Source organism: Columba livia, chromosome 23 (assembly GCF_036013475.1).
Source record: "Columba livia isolate bColLiv1 breed racing homer chromosome 23, bColLiv1.pat.W.v2, whole genome shotgun sequence".
In the NCBI taxonomy this organism is placed as follows: Eukaryota; Metazoa; Chordata; class Aves; order Columbiformes; family Columbidae; genus Columba; species Columba livia.
The window spans coordinates 2675861-2696031 of NC_088624.1; the positions used below are offsets into that span (position 1 = coordinate 2675861).

The 20171-nt window shown below is 64.7% G+C and overlaps 1 protein-coding gene across 1 annotated transcript; it reads left to right on the forward strand.

The window, feature by feature from the left end:
* The first annotated feature begins 241 nt into the window (after positions 1 to 241).
* TBKBP1 (TBK1 binding protein 1) lies at positions 242 to 9811 on the forward strand. The gene is given in 18 exon segments (XM_065039689.1): positions 242 to 620; positions 1382 to 1636; positions 2736 to 2964; positions 3037 to 3159; positions 3237 to 3341; positions 3817 to 3970; positions 4062 to 4222; positions 4306 to 4355; positions 7724 to 7842; positions 8577 to 8590; positions 8592 to 8651; positions 8654 to 8722; positions 8724 to 8888; positions 8890 to 9105; positions 9107 to 9271; positions 9274 to 9339; positions 9577 to 9672; positions 9674 to 9811. Coding segments are annotated over 16 exon segments (1818 nt in total). The 5' UTR covers positions 242 to 620; positions 1382 to 1636; positions 2736 to 2742; the 3' UTR covers positions 9707 to 9811.
* Positions 9812 to 20171: the final 10360 nt, after the last annotated feature.

Below are 20171 nucleotides of genomic sequence, written 5' to 3' on the forward strand. Positions count from 1 at the left end.
CCCACCCGGGGGGGTGCAGGGTCTGTCTCCCGCAGCATGGGCGGCAGCGGCGAAAGGAGAGCAGCTATTAATAACCCTGCGCAGCACAGGGAAGAAAATGTAATTCCATAATGGAAGCAGCTCCGAGAGAACAATTCAGGGAATAAAATGTTCTCGGAAGGGGGAAGGGGGGAGGCGAGCCCATCCCAGCCCCCATGGCGTGTGGCTGCGGCGCTGCCATCGCCCCCCAACCGGGGAGGGAGAACCCCCGGCCCCCCTCAGCCCCCCGGGGGTTGTGGCCGAAGTGGGGGGCTGGGGACCGCTGTGACCCCCGCGGCTGGGCAGGGGGTGGCGGCTCCTGGGGGTGCGGGGCAGCGTGTGTCCCCCCGAGCGGCCCCGGGAGCCGCCGTGCCCGGGGGTGGCGGGGATGGGGGGGCAGCCCCGGGGGCGGCACCGGGCCGGGGGGAGGGGCTGGCGGCCGCCCGGTGCCCACGTGGTTTCGCGGTGTCTCCGGAGCGGAAGAAACGGCGGCCGGGGCTGCGGCGGGGGCGGCCGGGACCGACACGACACCGGCACCGCATCCCGGCGGGCGCTGCCGCGTCGCATCGCATCGCATCGCATCGCATCGTATCGTATCGCCGGTAAGTGCGGGGCCGGGGCCGGGGCCGGGGCCGGGGGGGGATAACCGGGCTGCCCCCGCCCCACCGGGGCCTATCGCCTTCGGTCACCATCGCGTTCCCGCGTCCATCCCCATCTCCCCCCGCGGCTCCATCCCCGGCTCGGCCCCGGACCTTCCCGCGTCCCTGATCCCGTCCGGCGCGGTGCGACACCGGGCAGGGCCGGGCGCGCTCGGGGAGGCTGCACCGGAGGCACCGGAGCCGCCGCAGGCCGGGCCACCCCCCCCACCGCCCGCCGGTGCCCGCGACCCTCGCCCGGGCTGAGCCGCCTGCCCGGGCCCCGGGCCCGCGGTCGGGGGCACGTTCGCTCCCCGGTTCGCTTCCCGGTTCACACGCCGGTTCGCAGTCCGTCCACGCTCCCTGGGGCCGTGGCCCCGTGTACCGGGCTCCTCGCCCCGCCGCAGCGGGGACGGTGCCCGGGGAGGTGACAGCGCTGGGGAGGGGGCTGCGCCGGGGCAGGGCTGCGCGGCTGGGGCGGCTGCTCCGGGGCCACGGTACCGCCGAGCACGTCTCCCCAGACGCCCAAGCGGGGCCGTGCTGGGGGCCGGGCAGCTGCGTGGAGTGTCCCCCCATATGGAGCTGTGTGCTGGCACCGCGGTGGCATCTGCTCCCTGGCACAGCCCGTCCCCATCCCTGTCCCCATCCCCACTGCCGCTCACCGGCCGAGCCTTCCCGCCGTGTCCCGGTGCCGCGGAGCTGCAGCCCCATTTTCGCTCTCTCTAAAGGTATTTGTAGGCCTCGAGGAGGGACCATCGGCTGGGAACGCAGAGGGAGCACAACCGGTGCCGTGGGAACCTCCACCGTTACCCCTGGAACCTAATGATAACGCTGCCATCTCCCACTGACCCTGTCGTGGCTGATCTGAGCGCCTGCCCGCCGCGGCTCCCTGCCCGCGCCGCCGCCGCCTGAGACCCGCGTGCCCGCGCCGCAGCCCTGCCCAGCCCGCACCGCTTCGCCCCGTGCCCGGGGCCCGCTGCAAGGTACAGACAGGGAAACTGAGGCACGGGCTGGGGAGCAGCAGGGGGGTTTGTCTGCGTTTCACGCTCCTTGTCCCAATGGAGGCTGCAAAACACGTGGCTGTGACAGCACTGAGCTGGGGTGGTGGGAGCAGCCAGGGGGTCTGTCCCCAGGGCAGAGTAGGGCTGGGGGTTCCATGGGCTGGGGGACCCCTCGGCTCAGGGGGCGCTGGGCTGTGTCCCCCCATCACCCAGCAGAAATGGCCTCTCTCTCCCGGCTTTGTGCTATGAATTATTTGTGCGGCAGCAGCTCCCGGATGTCTGCCCAAGCCAGGGAGGCTGCGCACAACCAGCGGCCACCCCGGTGACCGCAGGGTCCCCACCTGGGCCAGGGGGACACTGCCAGAGCCTGCTGTGTGTGTACCAGAGCTCAGCACCGCAGCCACTGCCTCCTCGGTGGCTTGAGGCACATTTTACCTGCGGGGCCGGTGCTCAATGACAGAGCTTCAGGTGGCACCGGTTTTCGGGAGCCTCAACCGCTCCAAACCCTCCACCGGGGACAAACCCTGCGGCACCGGGTGGTGCGGCAGGGGGGCCGGGCAGGATGGGCCCCACGGGGCAGGTGTCTGCCCCGGGGCGCCAGCGGCAGCGCCGGTATTTAGGGCACGGCGCAGGCTGTGCCGCTCGGAGCGTGGGAGGGTGGGAAGCAGCTCGCGTGCCGCCGCACCGGCCGCTATTTCTGGCGCTCGCTCCCGGGGGGGACGTGGGGAAAGTCACCGTGTCCCCCAGGGCTGCTCTGCCGGGGACGCTTTCTGCCCCCCCAGCTCCCACCCTCCACCCCAGCGGTGATGGCCCCTGCAGTGGGGTGTGCCAGGACCCCTGTCCCCCCCTTCCCCGGTGGGGACAGAGGTGATCACCTGGCCGGTGTCCTCCAATCACCCCAGGGGACACTGAGGGATTGGAACTGCTGCCAGTGGGCACTCCTGGGGACTGTCCTTGTCCCTGTCCCCTCCATCGCCGCAGGGGCTTCGGGCTGTCCCCAGACGGGTTCATCCCGCGTCACCCAGGGACCGAGGCCACAGTGTCAGCGTTGTCTGTCTGTCCATCCACTCCCCCACCGCAGGCAGGACATGGACTCCATGTTCGAGGACGACATCAGCATCCTGACGCCGGAGGCGCTGGGGCCGGATGAGGACTGGCTGGATAGCCCCAACACCGACCTCTCGGGAGAGATGTGCTCGGCCTCACACTTCGCCCTCATCACCGCCTACGACGACATCAAGAACCGGCTGACGGGGCTGGAGAGGGAGAACTCCACGCTCAAGCGCCGGCTCAAGATGTACGAGGTCAAGGTGAGGGTTTGGGGGGCTGGGAGGGGCGCGGGGCCGGGGGTCCCAGCTGAGCCCCCTGCCCCGTGGCTGCAGTACCCGCTGATCGGCGAGTTCGGTGAGGAGCACATCTTCTCCCTCTACGAGGCCAAGGAGACATCGCTGCTCAAGAGCGAGAAGGCGTCACTGCAGCAGCAGCTCAACCAGTTCCAGCACGAGGTGAGCGGGGCTGGCAGGGCTGGGGGACACGGGGGGTCCCCAAACTGCCCACTCACCCCCCCCTGCATCCCCGGCAGCTGCAGAAGAGCAAAGAGCGGGAGGAGCAGCTGGAGGAGATGATCCAGGCCTACGAGAAGCTCTGTGTGGAGAAGGCGGATCTGGAGACCGAGCTGGGAGAGATGGTGGGTGCTGGTGGGGACCGGTGCCTGGGGACATCGGGGTCCCCTTCCCCGCAGTGTGTGCTGAGCAGGTTGATTCTCCATCCCGTGGAGCAGCTGGGACTCGGTGGAGATGCGGGGCTGGGGGGATTGTGGCTGCTCCCCACTTTGTGGCCACGCTGGGGTTGTGGTGATGGCCAAGGCTTTGTCCCTGTCCCCCATCCCGCCTCCCAGGGGATGCTCCCGGCTCCAGCGCGGCTCAGGGTCACCCCGACACCCCTGGCTTCCACCACCCACCCCCTGTGACACTCTGCCCGCTGCGGGGGGTCACTGCCACCATGCCACCCTCTCCTGGGCTGGGGGCAGATCCCCCATCACCCTGCTGGGACCAGCACCATGGGGACCCCAATCACCGGGTGTGCCAGGGGACAGGATGAACCCCGGGCAGGGGTGCGATGCTCATGGGGCTCAGCCATGTCCCCCCTCCCTCCCCGTGCAGCGGGCGCTGGTGGAGACGCATCTGAGCCGCATCCGGAGCCTGGAGCAGCAGCTGCGGCAGCGCGATGGTGGCACCTTCCCAGGGCTGGGGACCCCGCTGCCGGGCCAGGACGTGCCTTTCCTCACCCTGCACCCCAACCCTGGCCTGACCCACGGTGAGCTGCCCCCTCCCCGCCCCGCAGTGCCCCCGGGCTGAGCGTGCCGGGGGGCTGAGCGTGCCGGGGGGCTGAGCGTGCCGTGCCGCAGTGCTGGAGCGCGCCGGGGGCTGGCAGAGCCGGGGGCTGGAGGCCGAGCTGGAGGCGGCGCGGCAGGAGAGCCAGCGCGCCCAGCACCGCGAGGAGCAGCTCAAGGCCGAGTGCGAGCGGCTGCAGGCGGAGCTGAAGCACCTGCAGGACTCCCGGGAGCAGGTACGGGGCAGCGTCCGGCCATGGGGACCCCCCAGCCCCCTGGGTGGGGGTCCAGGAGCTGATGGGGTGTCCGCTCTCCCCAGGAGCAGTCGGAGCGGGACATGGCCTGGGTGAAGAAGGTGGGCGACGACCAGTAAGTACTGAGGGCGGACTGGGGTGGGGATGGTCTCCCCGCTGGCAGAGAGAGGTTGGGGAGCAGGTGGGATCCCGCACCCCGAATCCCCAGGGGTTTGGAGCTGGGCTGTGGGGTGGCCACGGTTTGGATCCAGCACCGTCCAGGCTACGCGGTGCCAGCTCGGCGGCTGTGCCGCTGCCTCCAGAGGGCACTGATGGCTTGTGGCTGCTGAGCGGCACTGTACAGCACCGTACAGCACCGTGCAGTACCGTACAGCATCACACAGCACTGTACAGCACCGTACAGCATCATACAGCACCGTACAGCATCATACAGCACCGTACAGCATCATACAGCACTGTACAGCATCATACAGCACTGTACAGCACCGTACAGCTCCATACAGCACTGTACAGCATCCTACAGCACTGTACAGCACTGTACGGCTCCATACGGCACCGTACAGCACTGTACAGCATCATACAGCACAGAGCTGTACCGTGCAGCACCGTACAGCCCCGTATGTTGCTTTTCGCAACAGTGCGACCGATGCGGAGCCATCGCGGTGCCGGTGCCGAGTCCCTCACATCTCTCCCTGCCCTCCCCCTCGCTGCAGCCGTGAGCTCTGGGGGCTCCATCAGAGCCCCCCCAGGTGCTGGGACAGGGACTGAGCCTCCCAGATTTGGGGTTTGAGCCAAGACACCCCCAAGGAGAGGAGAGGAGAGCTGGGGGATGCGGCGCGGCTGTGCCGGACCCCGTAACCCCGGTGTGAGGGTGCAGCTCCGTGCCATTGCCAAGACTTCTAAAATCAGCCGTCTGTGCCCCGTTTAATGAGGCAGCGGCGGCGTCACCCCGCTGTCCTCGCTCGCGTGTCCCCGCCGTGGGACGTGGCACCCCCGTCCCCCCCGTGCCGTGACGCCGGGCTGGCATCGTGGCCCCTCGGGGTACGTCGGGCTGTGGACAGATAAAAGGTGACATGCGGGGACAGGGCTGGGGAAGGGACAGGGTGTTTGGGGTGGCTTTACCCCCCCCTCCTTTTTCTCAAGGTGTCGGATGCTTTTGCTGTTTCTTGTCTCCCCGGTGTAAATCAGCGCGGGGGACTTGGGGGGGGCAGCCATTCGGTCCCCCTCCCAACATCCAACCCCCACCGGGAAATAAAACTCCAAATATCACTATCAACATTTCCCAAACCCACCTTGTTTTCAAGCCCAACTCCCCCAGGTCACAGTGGGGAAACTGAGGCACGGCTGGTTCCATGCCGCTCACCCACAGGCCTGGGGGCACCTTCCGCCGCCCCCCCCCAGGCACAGCCGCGCTCTTTTCTTGTAAATACGGCGCTTTTTTGTAACCCGCTCCTCTCCACCACTATTTTTTTTGCTCTGAAATGTGCTTTATCGGCACTTTCTATCTCCGGGTGCCTTTTTTTGGCTGTTTTTGCCGAATTAGTCAGCGTGCCGCTGCGGCGCCAGCAGGTGGGGGGTCCCTCCACCCCCTCCCCGTTTTGATAGTTTTGTGGGGTTTGTTTGGTTTGCTTTGGGTTTGGTGGGGTTTTTTTTGGTTGGATTTGGTTTGGTTTTGCGTTTCTTCCCCACCCTTTTGGTGGGATTTGGGGGGTTTTAATGAATTTCGCACCCACGGGTGCCCGTGCCGGGGCTGCTGCTGTGATTGTCCGTCCCCTACGGCAATGGGGTGTCATTTGCCCGGGGGGGGGACACACGGGGCAGGCGTGGGCGGCCGCGTTTTCAGCGGCTGTTTTGTTCTCACGCCTTATCTGCAGCCGCGTATCAAAAACTCGTGGTTTTTGCCCTGAAACGGAGCTTTTCAGAGGGTGGGGGGCACCAAGGCACCAAAGGAGGGTGCAGGAGGGACGCGATGTGGGTGGGGGTCCCAGCGGGTGCCCTGGGTGTCCCCCTGCCCGGTGCTGCGGTTTCGGTGCTTCTTTCCCGTGCCTCGGTGTGAATTTGGGGGTGGTTGGAACCCAGCAGCGGCACTGGGGGAGCTGGGACCCCCCCGGTGTCTGTACTGGGGTCCCGGGCTCGGAGCCCCGTGCCCACGCTGGCTCACAGGGGGAAACTGAGGCAGGAGAGGTGGTCCCGTGGGGGCTCAGGGACGTCCCCGGTGCGTGTGTCCTCAGTGCCACCCTGGCCAGGCCATGGGGACCCTGGGGACATGACGTGGGGGCTGGGCTGGGGAAATGTCTTTTGCTCGTTTGCTCTCTTTTTCACTTTCTTTTGCTCTCTTTCTCTCTCATTATTATTTTCTTTTCTCTGTTTCTTCTTTTTCCCTTTTTTCTTTTTATTTTTTCTCTCCTTTTTCTACTTTATTTTAATGTTTTTTCTTTTTTTCTATTTCTTTTTATTTTCTCTCTTTTTCCTTTTTCTCATTTTTCTTCTCTCTCTTTTCTTTTTTTTATTTATTCTTCTCTCTATTTCTTTTCTTTTTCTTATTTTTCTCTTTTCTTTTTCTTTTCTTTTTCTTTTCTTTTTCTTTTCTTTTTCTTTTCTTTTTCTTTTCTTTTTCTTTTCTTTTTCTTTTCTTTTTCTTACTTTCTTTTTCTTTCTCTTCTTTCTCTTCTTTCTCTTCTTTCTCTTCTTTCTCTTACTTTTTCTTTTTATTTTTCTATTTCTCTTCCTTTTTTTCCCCTTTTCTCTTTTTTTCTTTTCTTTTCTTTTCTTTTCTTTTCTTTTCTTTTCTTTTCTTTTCTTTTCTTTTCTTTTCTTTTCTTTTCTTTTCTTTTCTTTTCTTTTCTTTTCTTTTCTTTTCTTTTCTTTTCTTTTCTTTCCTCTTTTCTTATTCTCTTCTCCTTTCCTTTCCTTTCCTTTCCTTTCCTTTCCTTTCCTTTCCTTTCCTTTCCTTTCCTTTCCTTTCCTTTTCCTTTCCTTTCCTTTCCTTTCCTTTCCTTTCCTTTCCTTTCCTTTCCTTTCCTTTCCTTTCCTTTCCTTTCCTTTCTTATTTACCTTCTATTTCCCCCTTTTCCTTCCTTTCTTTCCCTCCCCTCTCCCCCCCGGCGCGCTGACAGGCGGGCGGGCAGGGCCAGACCTGTCGGCTGCGGTTACGAGCGGCGGCTCCCGGGTCCCCGCGGTGTCACAACGGCTCAGCCGGATCCTCCGCACGGCGCGGGGGGACGCGCGGAGCCCCCAGCCCCGCGGGGCCCTCGGGACGCGGCTTCTCCCGTCGCATCACCGCGGAGAACGTGCTTTTTGAAAAGCGACACCCAACCTGGGGGGGGAAAACCCATGACTTTGGCGGGGGGACCCGCCTCCCACCCCGGTCGCGATGCCGCAACTTTTCCCTTTCGAGTTAAAAACCTGAGTATGGGTTAGATTTGGGGGATGCCCCATGGCAGGGGCTGGTTGGCCCCCGGTGACACTTTGTCCCCGCCGCAGGGTGAACCTGGCGCTGGCCTACACGGAGCTGACGGAGGAGCTGTGCCAGCTGCGCAACCTCAGCGCCCTGCAGAGCCAGATCCTGCGCGCGCTGCTGCAGGACAAGAGCCTCAACGGCGGTGAGGGGGGTGAAAAGTGGGGAGAGCGCCCTGCCTGCCCTGGTGGTCCCGCTGGGCCTGAGCTCCTGCCTGTGTCCATCCCAGGGAAAGTCCCTCCCCTGAAGCATCCCACCCTGGGGACATCTTCTCCAGGAGTATCCCTGCCCCAGAGTATCCCTGCCCCGGAATATCCCTGCCCCGGAATATCCCTGCCCCAGAGTATCCCTCTCCAGGAGCATTCCTCCCCCAGGGTCATCCCTCTTCAGGAGCTTCCCACCCCTGGAGCATCCCTTTCCAGAAGTATCCCTCCCCAAGGAGCATCCAACCTGGAGCATCCATCCAACCTGGAGCATCCGTCTCCAAGAGCATCCCTTGCCCCTGAGCATACCTCTCCAGAATATCCTGCCCCAGAATACCCCTGTCCTGGAGTATCCCTTTTCCAGAAGTATCCCTCTCCCAGGAGCATCCAACCTGGAGCATCCCTCTCCAGGAGCATCCCTGTCCCAGAGCATCTTTCTCCAGAATATCCTGCCCCAGAATATCCCTGCCCTGGAATATTCCTCTCCAGGAGTATCCCCACTGGAGTATCCCACCCCAGAATGTCCCTCCCCGGAGCATCCCTCCTGCCAGGGGTCCCCACAGCTGCATCCCCATCTCCATCTGGGATGCAGATGGGTGCCAAAGGGTATTTTCTGTGTCCCCAAGCTGACATGGCATATTTTCTGTGCTCCCCCACCCTGTTTTTCCCCCCGCAGGCCAGCGCCACTCCCCCGCTGTCCCAGTGCCATTCCCCGGCCCAGCAGCGCCGCTCGCACCGCCCCGCAGTGCCCCTCGCACCGCTGCGCCAGGGCGGCCACCAGCACCGCAGTGCCAGTCGCCAGCGCTGCAGCGGCGCTCGCCAGGCCCCCCCCAGCCAGTCGCCGGCCCAGCAGCGCCGCTCGCAGCGGCCCCCGCGCCCTGCCAGTCCCCCCGCCCCACAGCGCCGCTCCCCCGTGCCACCCGCCAACCAGTCGCCCGCCCAGCAGCGCCGGTCCCCAGTGCCACCATCCTGTCCATCCCCGGCTTCGTGGCGTCACCACACACCGGCTGCCCGGGGAGAGGATGGAGCTGGGCTACGCCAAACCCTCCAGCCGGCACGTCAAGGCGGGTTTCCAGGGACGCCGCAGCTACTCGGAGGTGACGAACGTGGCCCTGTACCAGCAGAGCCGCTCGCTCTGGCTGCAGCCCGAAGCCTCCACGCTCCCCAAGCACCGGCCCTATGGCGACGTGTACCTGGGGGGCGCGGGGGGCCCCGCTGAGCGCCCCGCGCCCGCCCTTCGAGGAGCACGTGCGCTTTGAGAAGCAATCGTCGGACGAGGAGGAGTGGGGGGTCCCCAGCCCCCCCAGCCCCGAGGTGGGTGCCATCCGCTGCGCCTCCTTCTGCGCCGGCTTCCCCGACGCCGACGCTGCGCACCGATCGGACCCGCTGCCTACGCCCGGGCAGAGCACGCGCAGTTCCTGGCCCCTCCATCAATGTAAGCGGGACCCCTCCTCAAACCGGGGATGTGTTGGGGTGGGTGTGGGGTGGGCTGAGGGTGAGTTGAGCCCTGGGACGCCCCCCGCCGTGTTGCAGGGCGGTGACCCCATGGCGTGCCTCAGTTTCCCCGACTGCATGGCATCCAGGCTGCACCCAGGGGCTGGGGGGAAGGACGGCAGGATGTGGGTGGCGTGGGGAGGTGCACGGTGGGGCTCAGCACCCCCTGTGCCCCCCCACAGCTGCTGCTGGAGACGGGGGACTCGGAGGTGCGGAGCTGCCCGCTGTGCCAGCTGGCCTTCCCCATCGGCTACCCCGACGACGCGCTGGTCAAGCACACTCGACTCGCACCTGGAGAACAGCAAGATCTGAGCCTGCCCCCCCCGCTCCCCCATCTCTGGATGCTGCATGAGAACACACCGGGAGCCCCCCGGCTCCCGAAATACCTCCAAGTCTTCAGTAGCTACGGAAAGACTGATCCCCAGTGGGCTCCTCTGTGCCCGCCCCGTCCCTGCACCCGCAGCGGGTTGGGATGCTCAAAGCGGGGTGGCAGGGTGACCCGTCTACACCCTTAGGTGTCACCTGCACCCCTGGGTGTCACCTGCGCCCGTGGGTACCGCTGTCTGATCTCAGGGAGGATTCGAGGGGCCGGGTCCTGGATCCGGCCCCCAGGACGCGGGTGAAGGGAAGGGGCTGCCCCCACCCCAGGGGTCACAGGTGGGTCTGGGGGGTGCTGGGGGGGCAGCTGCTTGTTCTCAGTCCCCTCACATCATCCCACCAGTTCAAACATTAAAAGCCGCACCCCCCAGCCCCATTTCTACCCCCTCCCCACAACGATGCTGCTGAGAAGTGACCCCCCTAGGTGCAGCATGGATCCCCCCACGGCCCTGCGGGGGCTCTCAGTGCTTCCCCCACCAAGGCCACAGTGAGCCTTGGTCACAGCCCCTGTGTCCCCCCACAGCCTGGGGACAGCACAGCCCCCACCCCCATCACCCCATCCCCTCCACGTTCAATCTACCTCAAAGCTGCCAGGAGAGGGGGTGTCCCCCCCGCCGAGCTGCTCCGCGCTGCATGTCCCCCCTGTGCCACGGCACGCACCCCCGCACCCCCGGGGCTCGGCCGCGGGTGCCCCCACTGCACCCCGGGCAGAGGGACCCGCTCCCCGCAACACCACCGACCCCAATAAAACCGTCCAGCACCCGCAACGCCGTGGAGGGGGGCGAGCTGTGTCCTCTCTTCGGGTCCTGGAGGGGGGGGGGGGGCAGGCTGTGGGTGACCCCCCCCCGGGGCTGGGGACAGGGCAGGGGACAAGCTGGCACTGCCACATCCAGCCCTGGTAGGGCCAGCTCGTGTTACCAGGGCTCAGCCGCGGGGGTGATGGGGTTCAGGGTGCCTGTTGGGGTGACCTGCACGCCCGTTCCCAGCACAGTGACACGTTTTGTGTTTCCTGGCCTGGCAGGTGACAAGAAATGGGACAATTAAAAGCAAAACAAAAACCGTCGCCAGCCCTGGGGTGGTGACAGTGGGAACACAGCCAAGCCCGGCCGCACGGTGCCAGCACCAGTGTGTGGCCAGAACGGCGTGTTCAGGGTCCCCTGCAGCTGGGGACATGGGGACATCACCCCCAGGTTTGGCCCAGCCCTGGGGTGGGCGCGGGGGTTGTGGCAGCGATGGTGCCAGCACGGTGCTGGGCTGGGCTCATCCTGGTGATATGATGGCATATCCCCAAGCTGTCACTCTGGTAATGCGCAATGTCCCCAGGGTGACACATGAGGGATAAAAGGGACGTGGGGACCCCCCTCGGGTGACCGAGGTGCCGTGGGGACAGCGTGTGACCCTGGGGGGACCATGGAGGACGCGAAGAGTCTGCGAGGTGCTGGGTGAGCAGAGTGGTGAGTGGGGCTGTGTCCGGGGGAACAGAGGGGGGGCCCTGGGCGTGATGCTGGGGTGGCGGTCACAGAGCATCCCCGGTGAGGGACGGCTCCTCCGTGTTATTGTAGGGCCTACAGCCTCCCCGCCTCTGTGCTGGGGGTGCGGGGGGCCCTTGGGCTGATTTTGCCCCTGTGGGAATGGGGGTGCACGTCCTTGGCACTGAGACCCCCTTAAACTGGGCTGCTTGTGAGAAACCCGGCTCTGTCTGTCACATCCGCGTGACGAGTTGTGACCGTTCTCTGGCCCCTCTGCCCCGGGGAGGCTGCGGTGGGTGGTGGGGGCTCCATCCCGGCTCCCCCAGCCCCGAGCAGGGTGCGGAGCCGGTTCCCAGCCACCACGGCACGATGGTGTGAAGGAGATACGCTCATAGCAGCACCGATGCGCTCACAGCAGCGCCGTTATCACCGGAGCATCTTGCATCGGGCGGGGGGGCGGGAAGTGCAGACCCTGCCCAGGGCTGAGCCGGATCCGGCCCCTCCGGGCTGGGCTCAGCACCCCCTGGGCGCTGGGCAGAGCTGAGGGGGACACGGTGACCCCCATGGGGACACGATGCTGTGGGGAGGGGTCTCAAAACCAACAAATCTGGGGGGGTTGCACCCAAGCAGGGATGAGACCAAATCCACAGCAGTGAGGGTGTCCAGGGGACTTCTCCCCCAGTTTGGACTGGAAATGCACTGGGATGGGGGGTCGGGACCCCACCCTGTCCTGCCACCCACTGCCCCCCCAGCTCCGATCTCTTTTTTTGAAATCACATGATAAATGTCAAACGCAGGTGCCGTTACTCATCCAGCCGTCGACTCAGCTCCATGTCCCCCGGGGGCGGCAGCCGCTGAGTCAGGAGGTTCCTGGGCTCCCCGGCGACCCCTGGGCCCCCCCCAAAACACCAGCCCCTCTCCAGCTCCTGGGTCTTGCAGGAGGAGCTGGGACGTGTCACCCATGGGGAGATGTGTTACCCATGGGAAGATGTGTCACCCATGGGGAGATGTGTCCCCATCCTGTATGCATGATGCTCATGTGAGTTTGGGGATCCTGGCACTCCAAGTTTGGGGCATTTGCATGCGAAGCTGCTCCCTGGGGGCTGCCCCCCTCTTCTGCCTGTGCATGGTGCTGGGGCGGGACGAAGGTTTGGGGGTGCCCATGCTTGCAGGGGACACAGGGCTCTGTGCAGCTCCCACATCCCATGATTAGGATGCAGCACATCACACCCTGCACCCCCCCTGTACCCCCTGCTGCCCCATCTCCGCATGGGGAAACCCTGAGACACCCCCACTGCAAGAGGGACCGGTCCCACCGACGCCACCCATACCCCGTGCCTCAGTTTCCCTCACCCCCCGCTGTGGCTGCACCACCCGGCACAGGGCAAGCGGGGCTGCCCGGGGGGGTGCGGCCCCATTTCCTCTGACCCCCCCGGCTGCTGCCGCCTCCCCGGCACCTCACCGGAGGAGCTGCCAACCGCAGTGCTGGGCTGTGGTTTTGGTCTCGCCCTCACACCCCCCAGGGCTGAACTGGGGGTGCTGCTGCACCCCAGGAGTGTCTGACCACTGTGCGGGGCTCAGGGTGCGGAGACATCACCCGGGTGTGTGTGTGTCCCTGCAGTCTTTGTCCCCAAACCCACCCCAGAGCATCCCCACAGCTGCCCTGCCCCAAGGGTGCTGGGGAGGACGTGTCCCCAAGGTTCGGGGACAGAGTCTGGGTGGCCAGGAGCATCCCCCCCAACAGGCATCGCACCCCACAGCAGCATCTGGGGACAGCGACAAAGTGATGGCCGTGGCCAGAGTGGGGTCCCGAGGCCCCACTTTGGGGCCGGGGGGTCTCGGCAGGGCTGGGCATCTGGCTGTGTCAGCTGTGGTGACGAGGGACAGTGTCCCTGTGCCCTGCACCTGCTCAGCCTCGCAGCGGGTCACACTTCACCGTTTCCTATGCAACTTTCTTCTTTCTTTTGTTTTCTTTTTGTTTTGTTGTTTTTTTTTTTTTCCTGGCAAAAACCCCCTCTTATTTTGGGCTGGTCGAAAGGTTTCTTTTTCCAGCAGGCTTTCGGGGTTTTCTTTTCTTTTCTCAGCGTTTCTATCATTTAGGGGAAAAATGAAGTGATTCTCACTGCTCAGGTCCCGCTTTCTCTTGCAGCTGGGGCGGGGGACGGGGACCAGGGCTGGGGCCACCCCAAACGGTGGGGACAGCAGTGACAGCCAGACTGGTGTCCCCAGCTCTGTGTCCTGAGAGGGGTTCTCTGCTGGCTCCTAAGGGTTGTGCTGGTGTCTTGCCCTGGGTGTTTCTTGCTACTTTCGACTTTGCTCGCTGAAGGGTGTCAGGAGGATCGCCCGTGTGCACAAAATGACCCCCCCAAACTGAACTGGAGGGTTCCAATGGACTTGGTTTGGGGACAACGATGACAGCCGGGCCCCGGCTCCCCTCCGTCGCGGTTTATAGGAAACGGCGCTGTGAGGAAGCGCCCGGCGCTCCTGCCCGGGTGAGCGTTTCTTTCCAGCCGTGGGCGCCCGAAAGGCCCCTCGGTGCCGCAGATCCGGTGTGAGTCAAAGCCGGAGCCCTGGGGTTCAACCACAAGCCCCAGAGTTGCCATGTCACGGGGCGAGTGTCTCCAGAGGCGTTTATAAGAAACGGAGGGGCTGCCCGGCGGGGGGCTGCGCCCACAGCCCTGGGGACAAGCCCCCCGGCCCCACAGGCAGAGGTGACACAACTGGCTTGGGGTCTCAGCCCATGTTTTCTGCAAAGGACTTGGGGCGGCTGCGCTTTGGCTTCTCAGCTCAGCCCCTTTACAGCAGTGCCCGCATTGTCCTGGGGTGCCCACAGCATCCTGGGGTCCCCACATCACTCTGGATGCTGCATCCCGGCTGGGTACCCAGTGTCACCGTCACCCTGAGTGCTGCATCCCAGCTGGGTACCCGGTGTCACCATCACCCTGGGTGCTGCATCCCAGCTGGGTACCCGGTGTCACCATCATCCTGGGTGCTGCATACTGGCTGGGTACCTGGTGTCACCATCACCCTGGGTGCTGCATACGGGCTGGGTACCCAGTGTCACCATTACCCTGTGTGCCCACATCACCCTGGGTGCTGCGTTCAGCTGGGTACCCGGTGCCAGCATCACCCTGGGGTGCCTGGTCATCACCCTGGGGTGCCCACATCGCCCCGGGATGCCCGGCTCTGGCAGCAGCTGCCCGTCGCTCCCCGGCCAGCTTGGGTCCCCGGCTGCTGGTCCCCACACGTGTCTCAGCGGCAGCTGCCTGACCTTTGGCAGATGCTCTTCCTGGACAGACAGAAGGTTTTCACACGTGCTTCGCCCTCCCCAGCCCCGTTCCCCACAGCCTCGGGGGGGCCACAGTGGCTCCCGCAGTCCCCGGGGACCTCCTGCCAACCCTCCCGCCCCAGGGAGGATGTGGCATGTCCCCTTCTAGCCAAGCCACCTCAGCGTCCTTCCTCATCCCCACGATGGCATCGGTTCTTTAGCATCCATCCGCGGTGACCCCCCCTCTTCCATCCATCAGGGGGCTGCGGCCTCAAATGACAGCGGGGGGGGGACGCGCAGCCCCGGCTGCCATGTGCCCAGCGCCATCACGGATGCTGCGGAGAGACAAGTGCCACCGGGCCCCCCGGGGACCCACAGGCTGCCCCGGCCCCGTGCGCGGGACCCGCCGTCTCGCTGCGGGGAGGTGACGGAGCCAACGCGCCGTGACAAGGGCCTCGCGCCCCCCCCCGCCACGGCCAGCGCCTCGCCAGCGCCCGCCGGGGGGGACTTCTCGGCTGTCACAACCCATCTGCGTCGGGGGCAGCGTCTGCCGGCGCCGTAAGTGGGGTTAAACTCGGGGTCACCCGGATCGAGCATCCAACGGGGGGGGGGTTTAGTGGAAGACACCCCCCCTCCGAACCCCCCTGTGCCCTGGCACCCCCTGTCCCCAGTTGTCACTGGAGTGGGGTGTGGGGAGGTGCAGGGGGTGATGCGCTGTGATGCAGGGAGCACTCGGCATGCAGTGGAGGGACAGAAAACATGTCCCCTGGCCCCTGCGTGGCCCTCGGGGACAGCGTGGTGGTGACTGGCCATGGCAGTGGCCCCGTGGCAGACGTGTCCCCAGGGAGCTGCAGCCATGGGGACACATGGGACTGTGACGGCCACAACCCGCTGATGGCCTCGCGCTGGCCCGTAGCCCGAAATCCAGCACCAGGCAGGTGCCCAGGGGCCATTGTCACCCCCCAGCGGCAGCCTGAACTCCCTGTGACCCACCGGGACAGCAGCCACGGCCACCACGAGGCCACCCCAGGCCACCCCCACAGCCCAGCGGTCCCTGCTGCAACATGCCCTGTCCCCCCACAGGACACCTGGGGATCCCTTAAACCCTCTGACACCTGTGGGGCAGCTTGGGGCTGGGAAAGCAACATTTTGGGGACAAATCTGGCACTTGTGCCAGTGGGAGCACCCTGGGCTGCCGTTGAGCCCTGGCGCTGCAGAGGAGCCGGGCTTTGGGCAGGCGGCATTTGGGGCTGGGGTCCCACCATCCCGCAGAGACACATGGTGCAGGCAGCACATCCCTGCCCCGTCCACCCCCAGCAAACCCCTCCCTCATTTTCAGCTCCCCCCACCACGGTTCAGGCTCACACCGCAACAGCTGGACCCACAACAGCTGGACCTGCAGGCGGCTCTTTGTAACCGGCAGCTGAAATGAACCCGGCTCCGGATCCTTCCCCTGACCTATTTCTGACATCTGATTAGATTTTATTATTATTATTATTATTATTATTATTATCTTTATTACTGTCTTTATTATTATTTTTTGTTTATTCTCTTCCTGCGCCGGCCCCGGGTGCGACCGCAGTGTCAGCCCCGCGTCACATCAATTAACGCGCACGGGGCGTCATTTGTCACTTTACATTTCCCACAGGCCCATGGTCATGGTGGGACCTGCCATGGCGGGGGGGGGGCGGGGTTGGTGATGCTTCTCCTGCCCAGGGTTTTGGGGACCCCAGCTCTGTGTCACGGGGACCCCCCCACCAGTGCTGCCACCCACTTTGGTGGGGTCATGGTGCTGGGGAGGAGGGTCCCCAGTGGGGACCGGGACACCCAAGCATGGCCCCCCCAGCCCGGAGCAGCCGGTGCCGACACCTCCACTTCCGTCGTGGGTATTTTTAACTCATGGCTCCACCGTTTGGCATGCGGCGAGTGTCCGTCCCCAACGCTGTCCTGCCTCCGGCTGCCTCCCCCGGCCCCCACCACCCCCCGGAGCAGGATCGGGCCCTCCAGAGCCGTGTGGAACCCCGTGGGACTGCGTGGGACCTGGTGGGACAGGATGGGACCCGGTGGGACAGAATGGGACCTGGTGGGACATGATGGGACCTGATAGGACAGGATGGGACCTACTGGGACAGAGTGGGACCTGGTGGGACAGGATTGGGCTGAATAGGATGGAATGGGACTTGATAGCACAGGATGGCACCCAACGGGTCAAGACAGGACCCTGAGGGACAGGATGAGACCCAAAGGGGCAGGACTGGCCCCCATGGGGCAGGATCGGCCACCGCCACCTCTTCTGCTGGGCTGGAGCATCCTCAGCCGCACCCCAGAGGGCTCTGGCCCCCCCGTGTCCCCATGTCACCGGTGCCATCGAGCCCACGGGAGCCAGATGTAGGGAGGGCCGCGGCAGCGGGGCGAGCGATCCCACACACGCGTGTGCCCGGGGGGGCCGCACGTTGTCAGAAGCTGTAGCCCGTGTCTCGCCCGCCGTCCCCCCCGCCCGGTCAGTGCACATCACTCCCCGGCCTTCACCTCCCGCTGACGAAGAGGAAGGGCCGGGGGCCCCAGCCCGGAGCCCCGCTCGCCCCCGTCACACTAAACCGGCCAGACAGGGGCTGCAGCCCCCCCGGCGCTCCCCAGGGAGCTGCGGCTTCTCACCGAGGATCCGGCTCCCGCTGAAGCAAATCGCCTGGTACAGGAGGGGCCGAGGGGCTGCGGAGCTGGCGGGGGGTGACATGGAGTCCCCCCGGCCCAGCGGGCGCTGGAGGGGGGGCCCTCGCACACCCCCCCGCGCTGCACATACACACAATGGGCCTCCTGTGCAAACATCCTTGCACGCGCACGGCTGGCTGCCTTGCACACCCACAGTGGTCCCTGTGCACACACTGGCTCCTTTGCACAATTCCACAGCCCCTTGCACACCCATCCACACCCCCACACACACCCCGGCTCCCTTGCACACCCATGCACACCCACACCAGCCCCCTTGCACACCTGTGCACACACTGGCACCCTCTCACACCCCTATCCCCTTGCACACACACATACTCCCAGCCCCTTGCACGCTCACACACACTTGTGCACACTCAGGCTTCCTCACACGCCTCCCCAGCCCTTTTGCATACACACATACACACAGTGGCCCCCTCCCACACTCGCACAGTGTCACACTCGTCGATGCTCCCCCACCCCATGCATGCGGGGACGATGGCACCCTGCACACGGTGACACCCTGGACACGGTGACGCCCTGGACACAGTGACACCCTGGACACGGTGACACCCTGGATATGGTGACACCCTGGACATGGTGGCACCCGCTTAGGGCTGGGGTGGGCAGCTGCCCTGTGCCCCCCCCGACCGGCTCCCCCGGGCAGGGTGAGGAAGAGGAGGAGGGTGAGGGTGAGGAGGAGGAGGAGGAGGGACCAAAGCTGCGGTTCGGTGGCCAGGGGGGCAGGATCTGTCCCGCAGGTGGGAGCACCGGGACTCCAGGCACTGGGGCTTCGAGTGGGACCACCCCAGGGATGGGCGCTGGGGGTCCCCCGGCCGGACCCCCGGGAGCGCGGTGGCGGCAGTGGCGGGGGCGTGGGGGGCGCAGGGGGCACCAGGTGGGTTTTGGATGGCAGCGGCTGGAACGATGTTAATGACTTTTCTTCCTGTCGCTCTCCTTTTACACCGAGGGCAGCTCCGTAACCAGAGCTGCTTCCTTCCCCGAGATTAAGGAGCCGTCTGGTCAGCCCCCCCGCCCAGCCACTGACCCCCCCGGAGCTGCCACCGACGTGCCACCCCCACCTGGCCCTGACCTGGCCCTGGCGGCACTGGGGAAGGTTCAGCACCCACCCCCAGCACCCATGGGTGCTCCCTTTCCAACGGCAGAAGGTGCTGAGCATCCTCGCGGTGCCGGTCAGGATGGTTTGGGGTGCTTGGCTCTGGCTGTGCCCCCCGCTCCCCTCTTTCCCAGTGCTGGGGGAACCGGGTGCAGGATGTGTCCCCAAGCCGGGCTGTGCGGGGTCCCCGGGGTGGGGGCAGGTGGCCATGGTGGCCCGGCCGCGCTGTGGTTTGCGTTCATGCCTCCCCGAGCTTCTCAGCAACCCGCTGCCTTCGAGCAGCAGCGAGATGCAAATTCCTCCGGGGTGGGGGGGAGTATTTTTGGTTTTCCCTGAGACCAAATTTAGCCCCTGTGGGTGCCCGGTGCCTTCGTGTTCGTTTTAATAATGAAAACAGGAACGATGCCATTGACTAAGAAAATAACCCCCAAGTTTCCCCTCGGTCCCCAGTGAGCAAATTCCTGATGGAAGAGCAAAATCCCTGCAGTAGCACCAACACCTGCCTGGGGTCTGGGCTGGAGGGTGGCGTGGGGACAGCGGGGCTTGGGGACAGCAGGGCTTGGGGACAGCGGGCCATGGGCTGGCACCCTGATGGGGTCTGGCACCCTGATGGGGTCTGGCTCCTGCCCACTGCCCATGCCAGGGATTTGGTCCTGGGTTCAGCTGGACCCATGTCCAAGATGTGCAAAGCACTGTGTTGCACCAGCCGTCTGCAGAGGGGAAGCTGAGGGGCCCGAATGTGGCCCCAAAGAGGTCCCAGGTCTCCTGCCCTCCAGGAAACCCTGCAGGTGCTGCTGCCTCGCTGCATCGAGGTTTGGACCCCGAATCCCGGTGCTCCCTCTCCATGGAGCTCAAGCCGCTTGGCACAGAGACCGTCCTATCCGAAAGGACGTTGCATCAGAGGGGACAAAGCCTAAATTCCCAGCTGAGGATGCCCCGGAGTGTCCCCGTTGCATGGGGCCATCGGAGGCTGTTCGAGGTGACGGTCAGGACAAGGCTCCCAGCTCTCCTGTCCCTCCTGGCCTTGAGCGAGTCCTCCCTGCGCAGGGACACTTGTGACAACCGTCGCCCCAGGAATCCCGCTGTGTCTCCCAGGGAGGGCAGTGTCCCCGGTGTCACTTTACCTTGCGGGGGGAACACTCAAGGACGTGACATCCTGAGGACAGAGCCGCGCTCCTTCCCCTGCCCCGCCAGGCCCCGCTGTCACCACCACCCAGGACCCCCAGGGCTGAGTGGGACACAGGACAGCGGTGGCAGGTCCCCAGCGGTGGCAGGTCCCCAGCGTGGGCGCAGTGGGGATGCTCATGAGCCCCACACCCATCTGGGTGGCCACCACGGCTAATCTCACAGCGGGGGGGTGTCCATGTGAATTTATTCTCGCCGGCAATGGTATAACAGGAATGAATTAGCACGTCGTGACGTCAGGGAGCACATGTGCTGCAGCACTTGCTTCCCCCCCCACCTTAATGAGTCGTTCCCCCCCAACCCTAAACCCCCTCTAGCCTTTATTTTTCATCCTAGAAAATAAAGGCTGGAAATTTCCTTGTTTTCCTTCTTTTTCTCGCTTGGGCAGGTGGGGGGGGGGTTCCTGCCCAACGGGTTGGGATGGGGTGGCCGTGCCCTGCCAGCCTGGGGGTACCTGGGGGGGTGAGTCCCGGGGATGAGGGGCCTGAGGAGCTGTCAGGGAGCCGGAAAGGCAGTGGGGGGGTCAGCAGGGGGGCTTTGCATAGAGATGGCAGCCCGAGACCCCTCGGAACAATTCCCCACTGAAAGGCCCGAATGGCTGCTAAGCTGTGTCTGACGGGCCAATACACACCCCCTGCCAGACCCCCGCGAGGT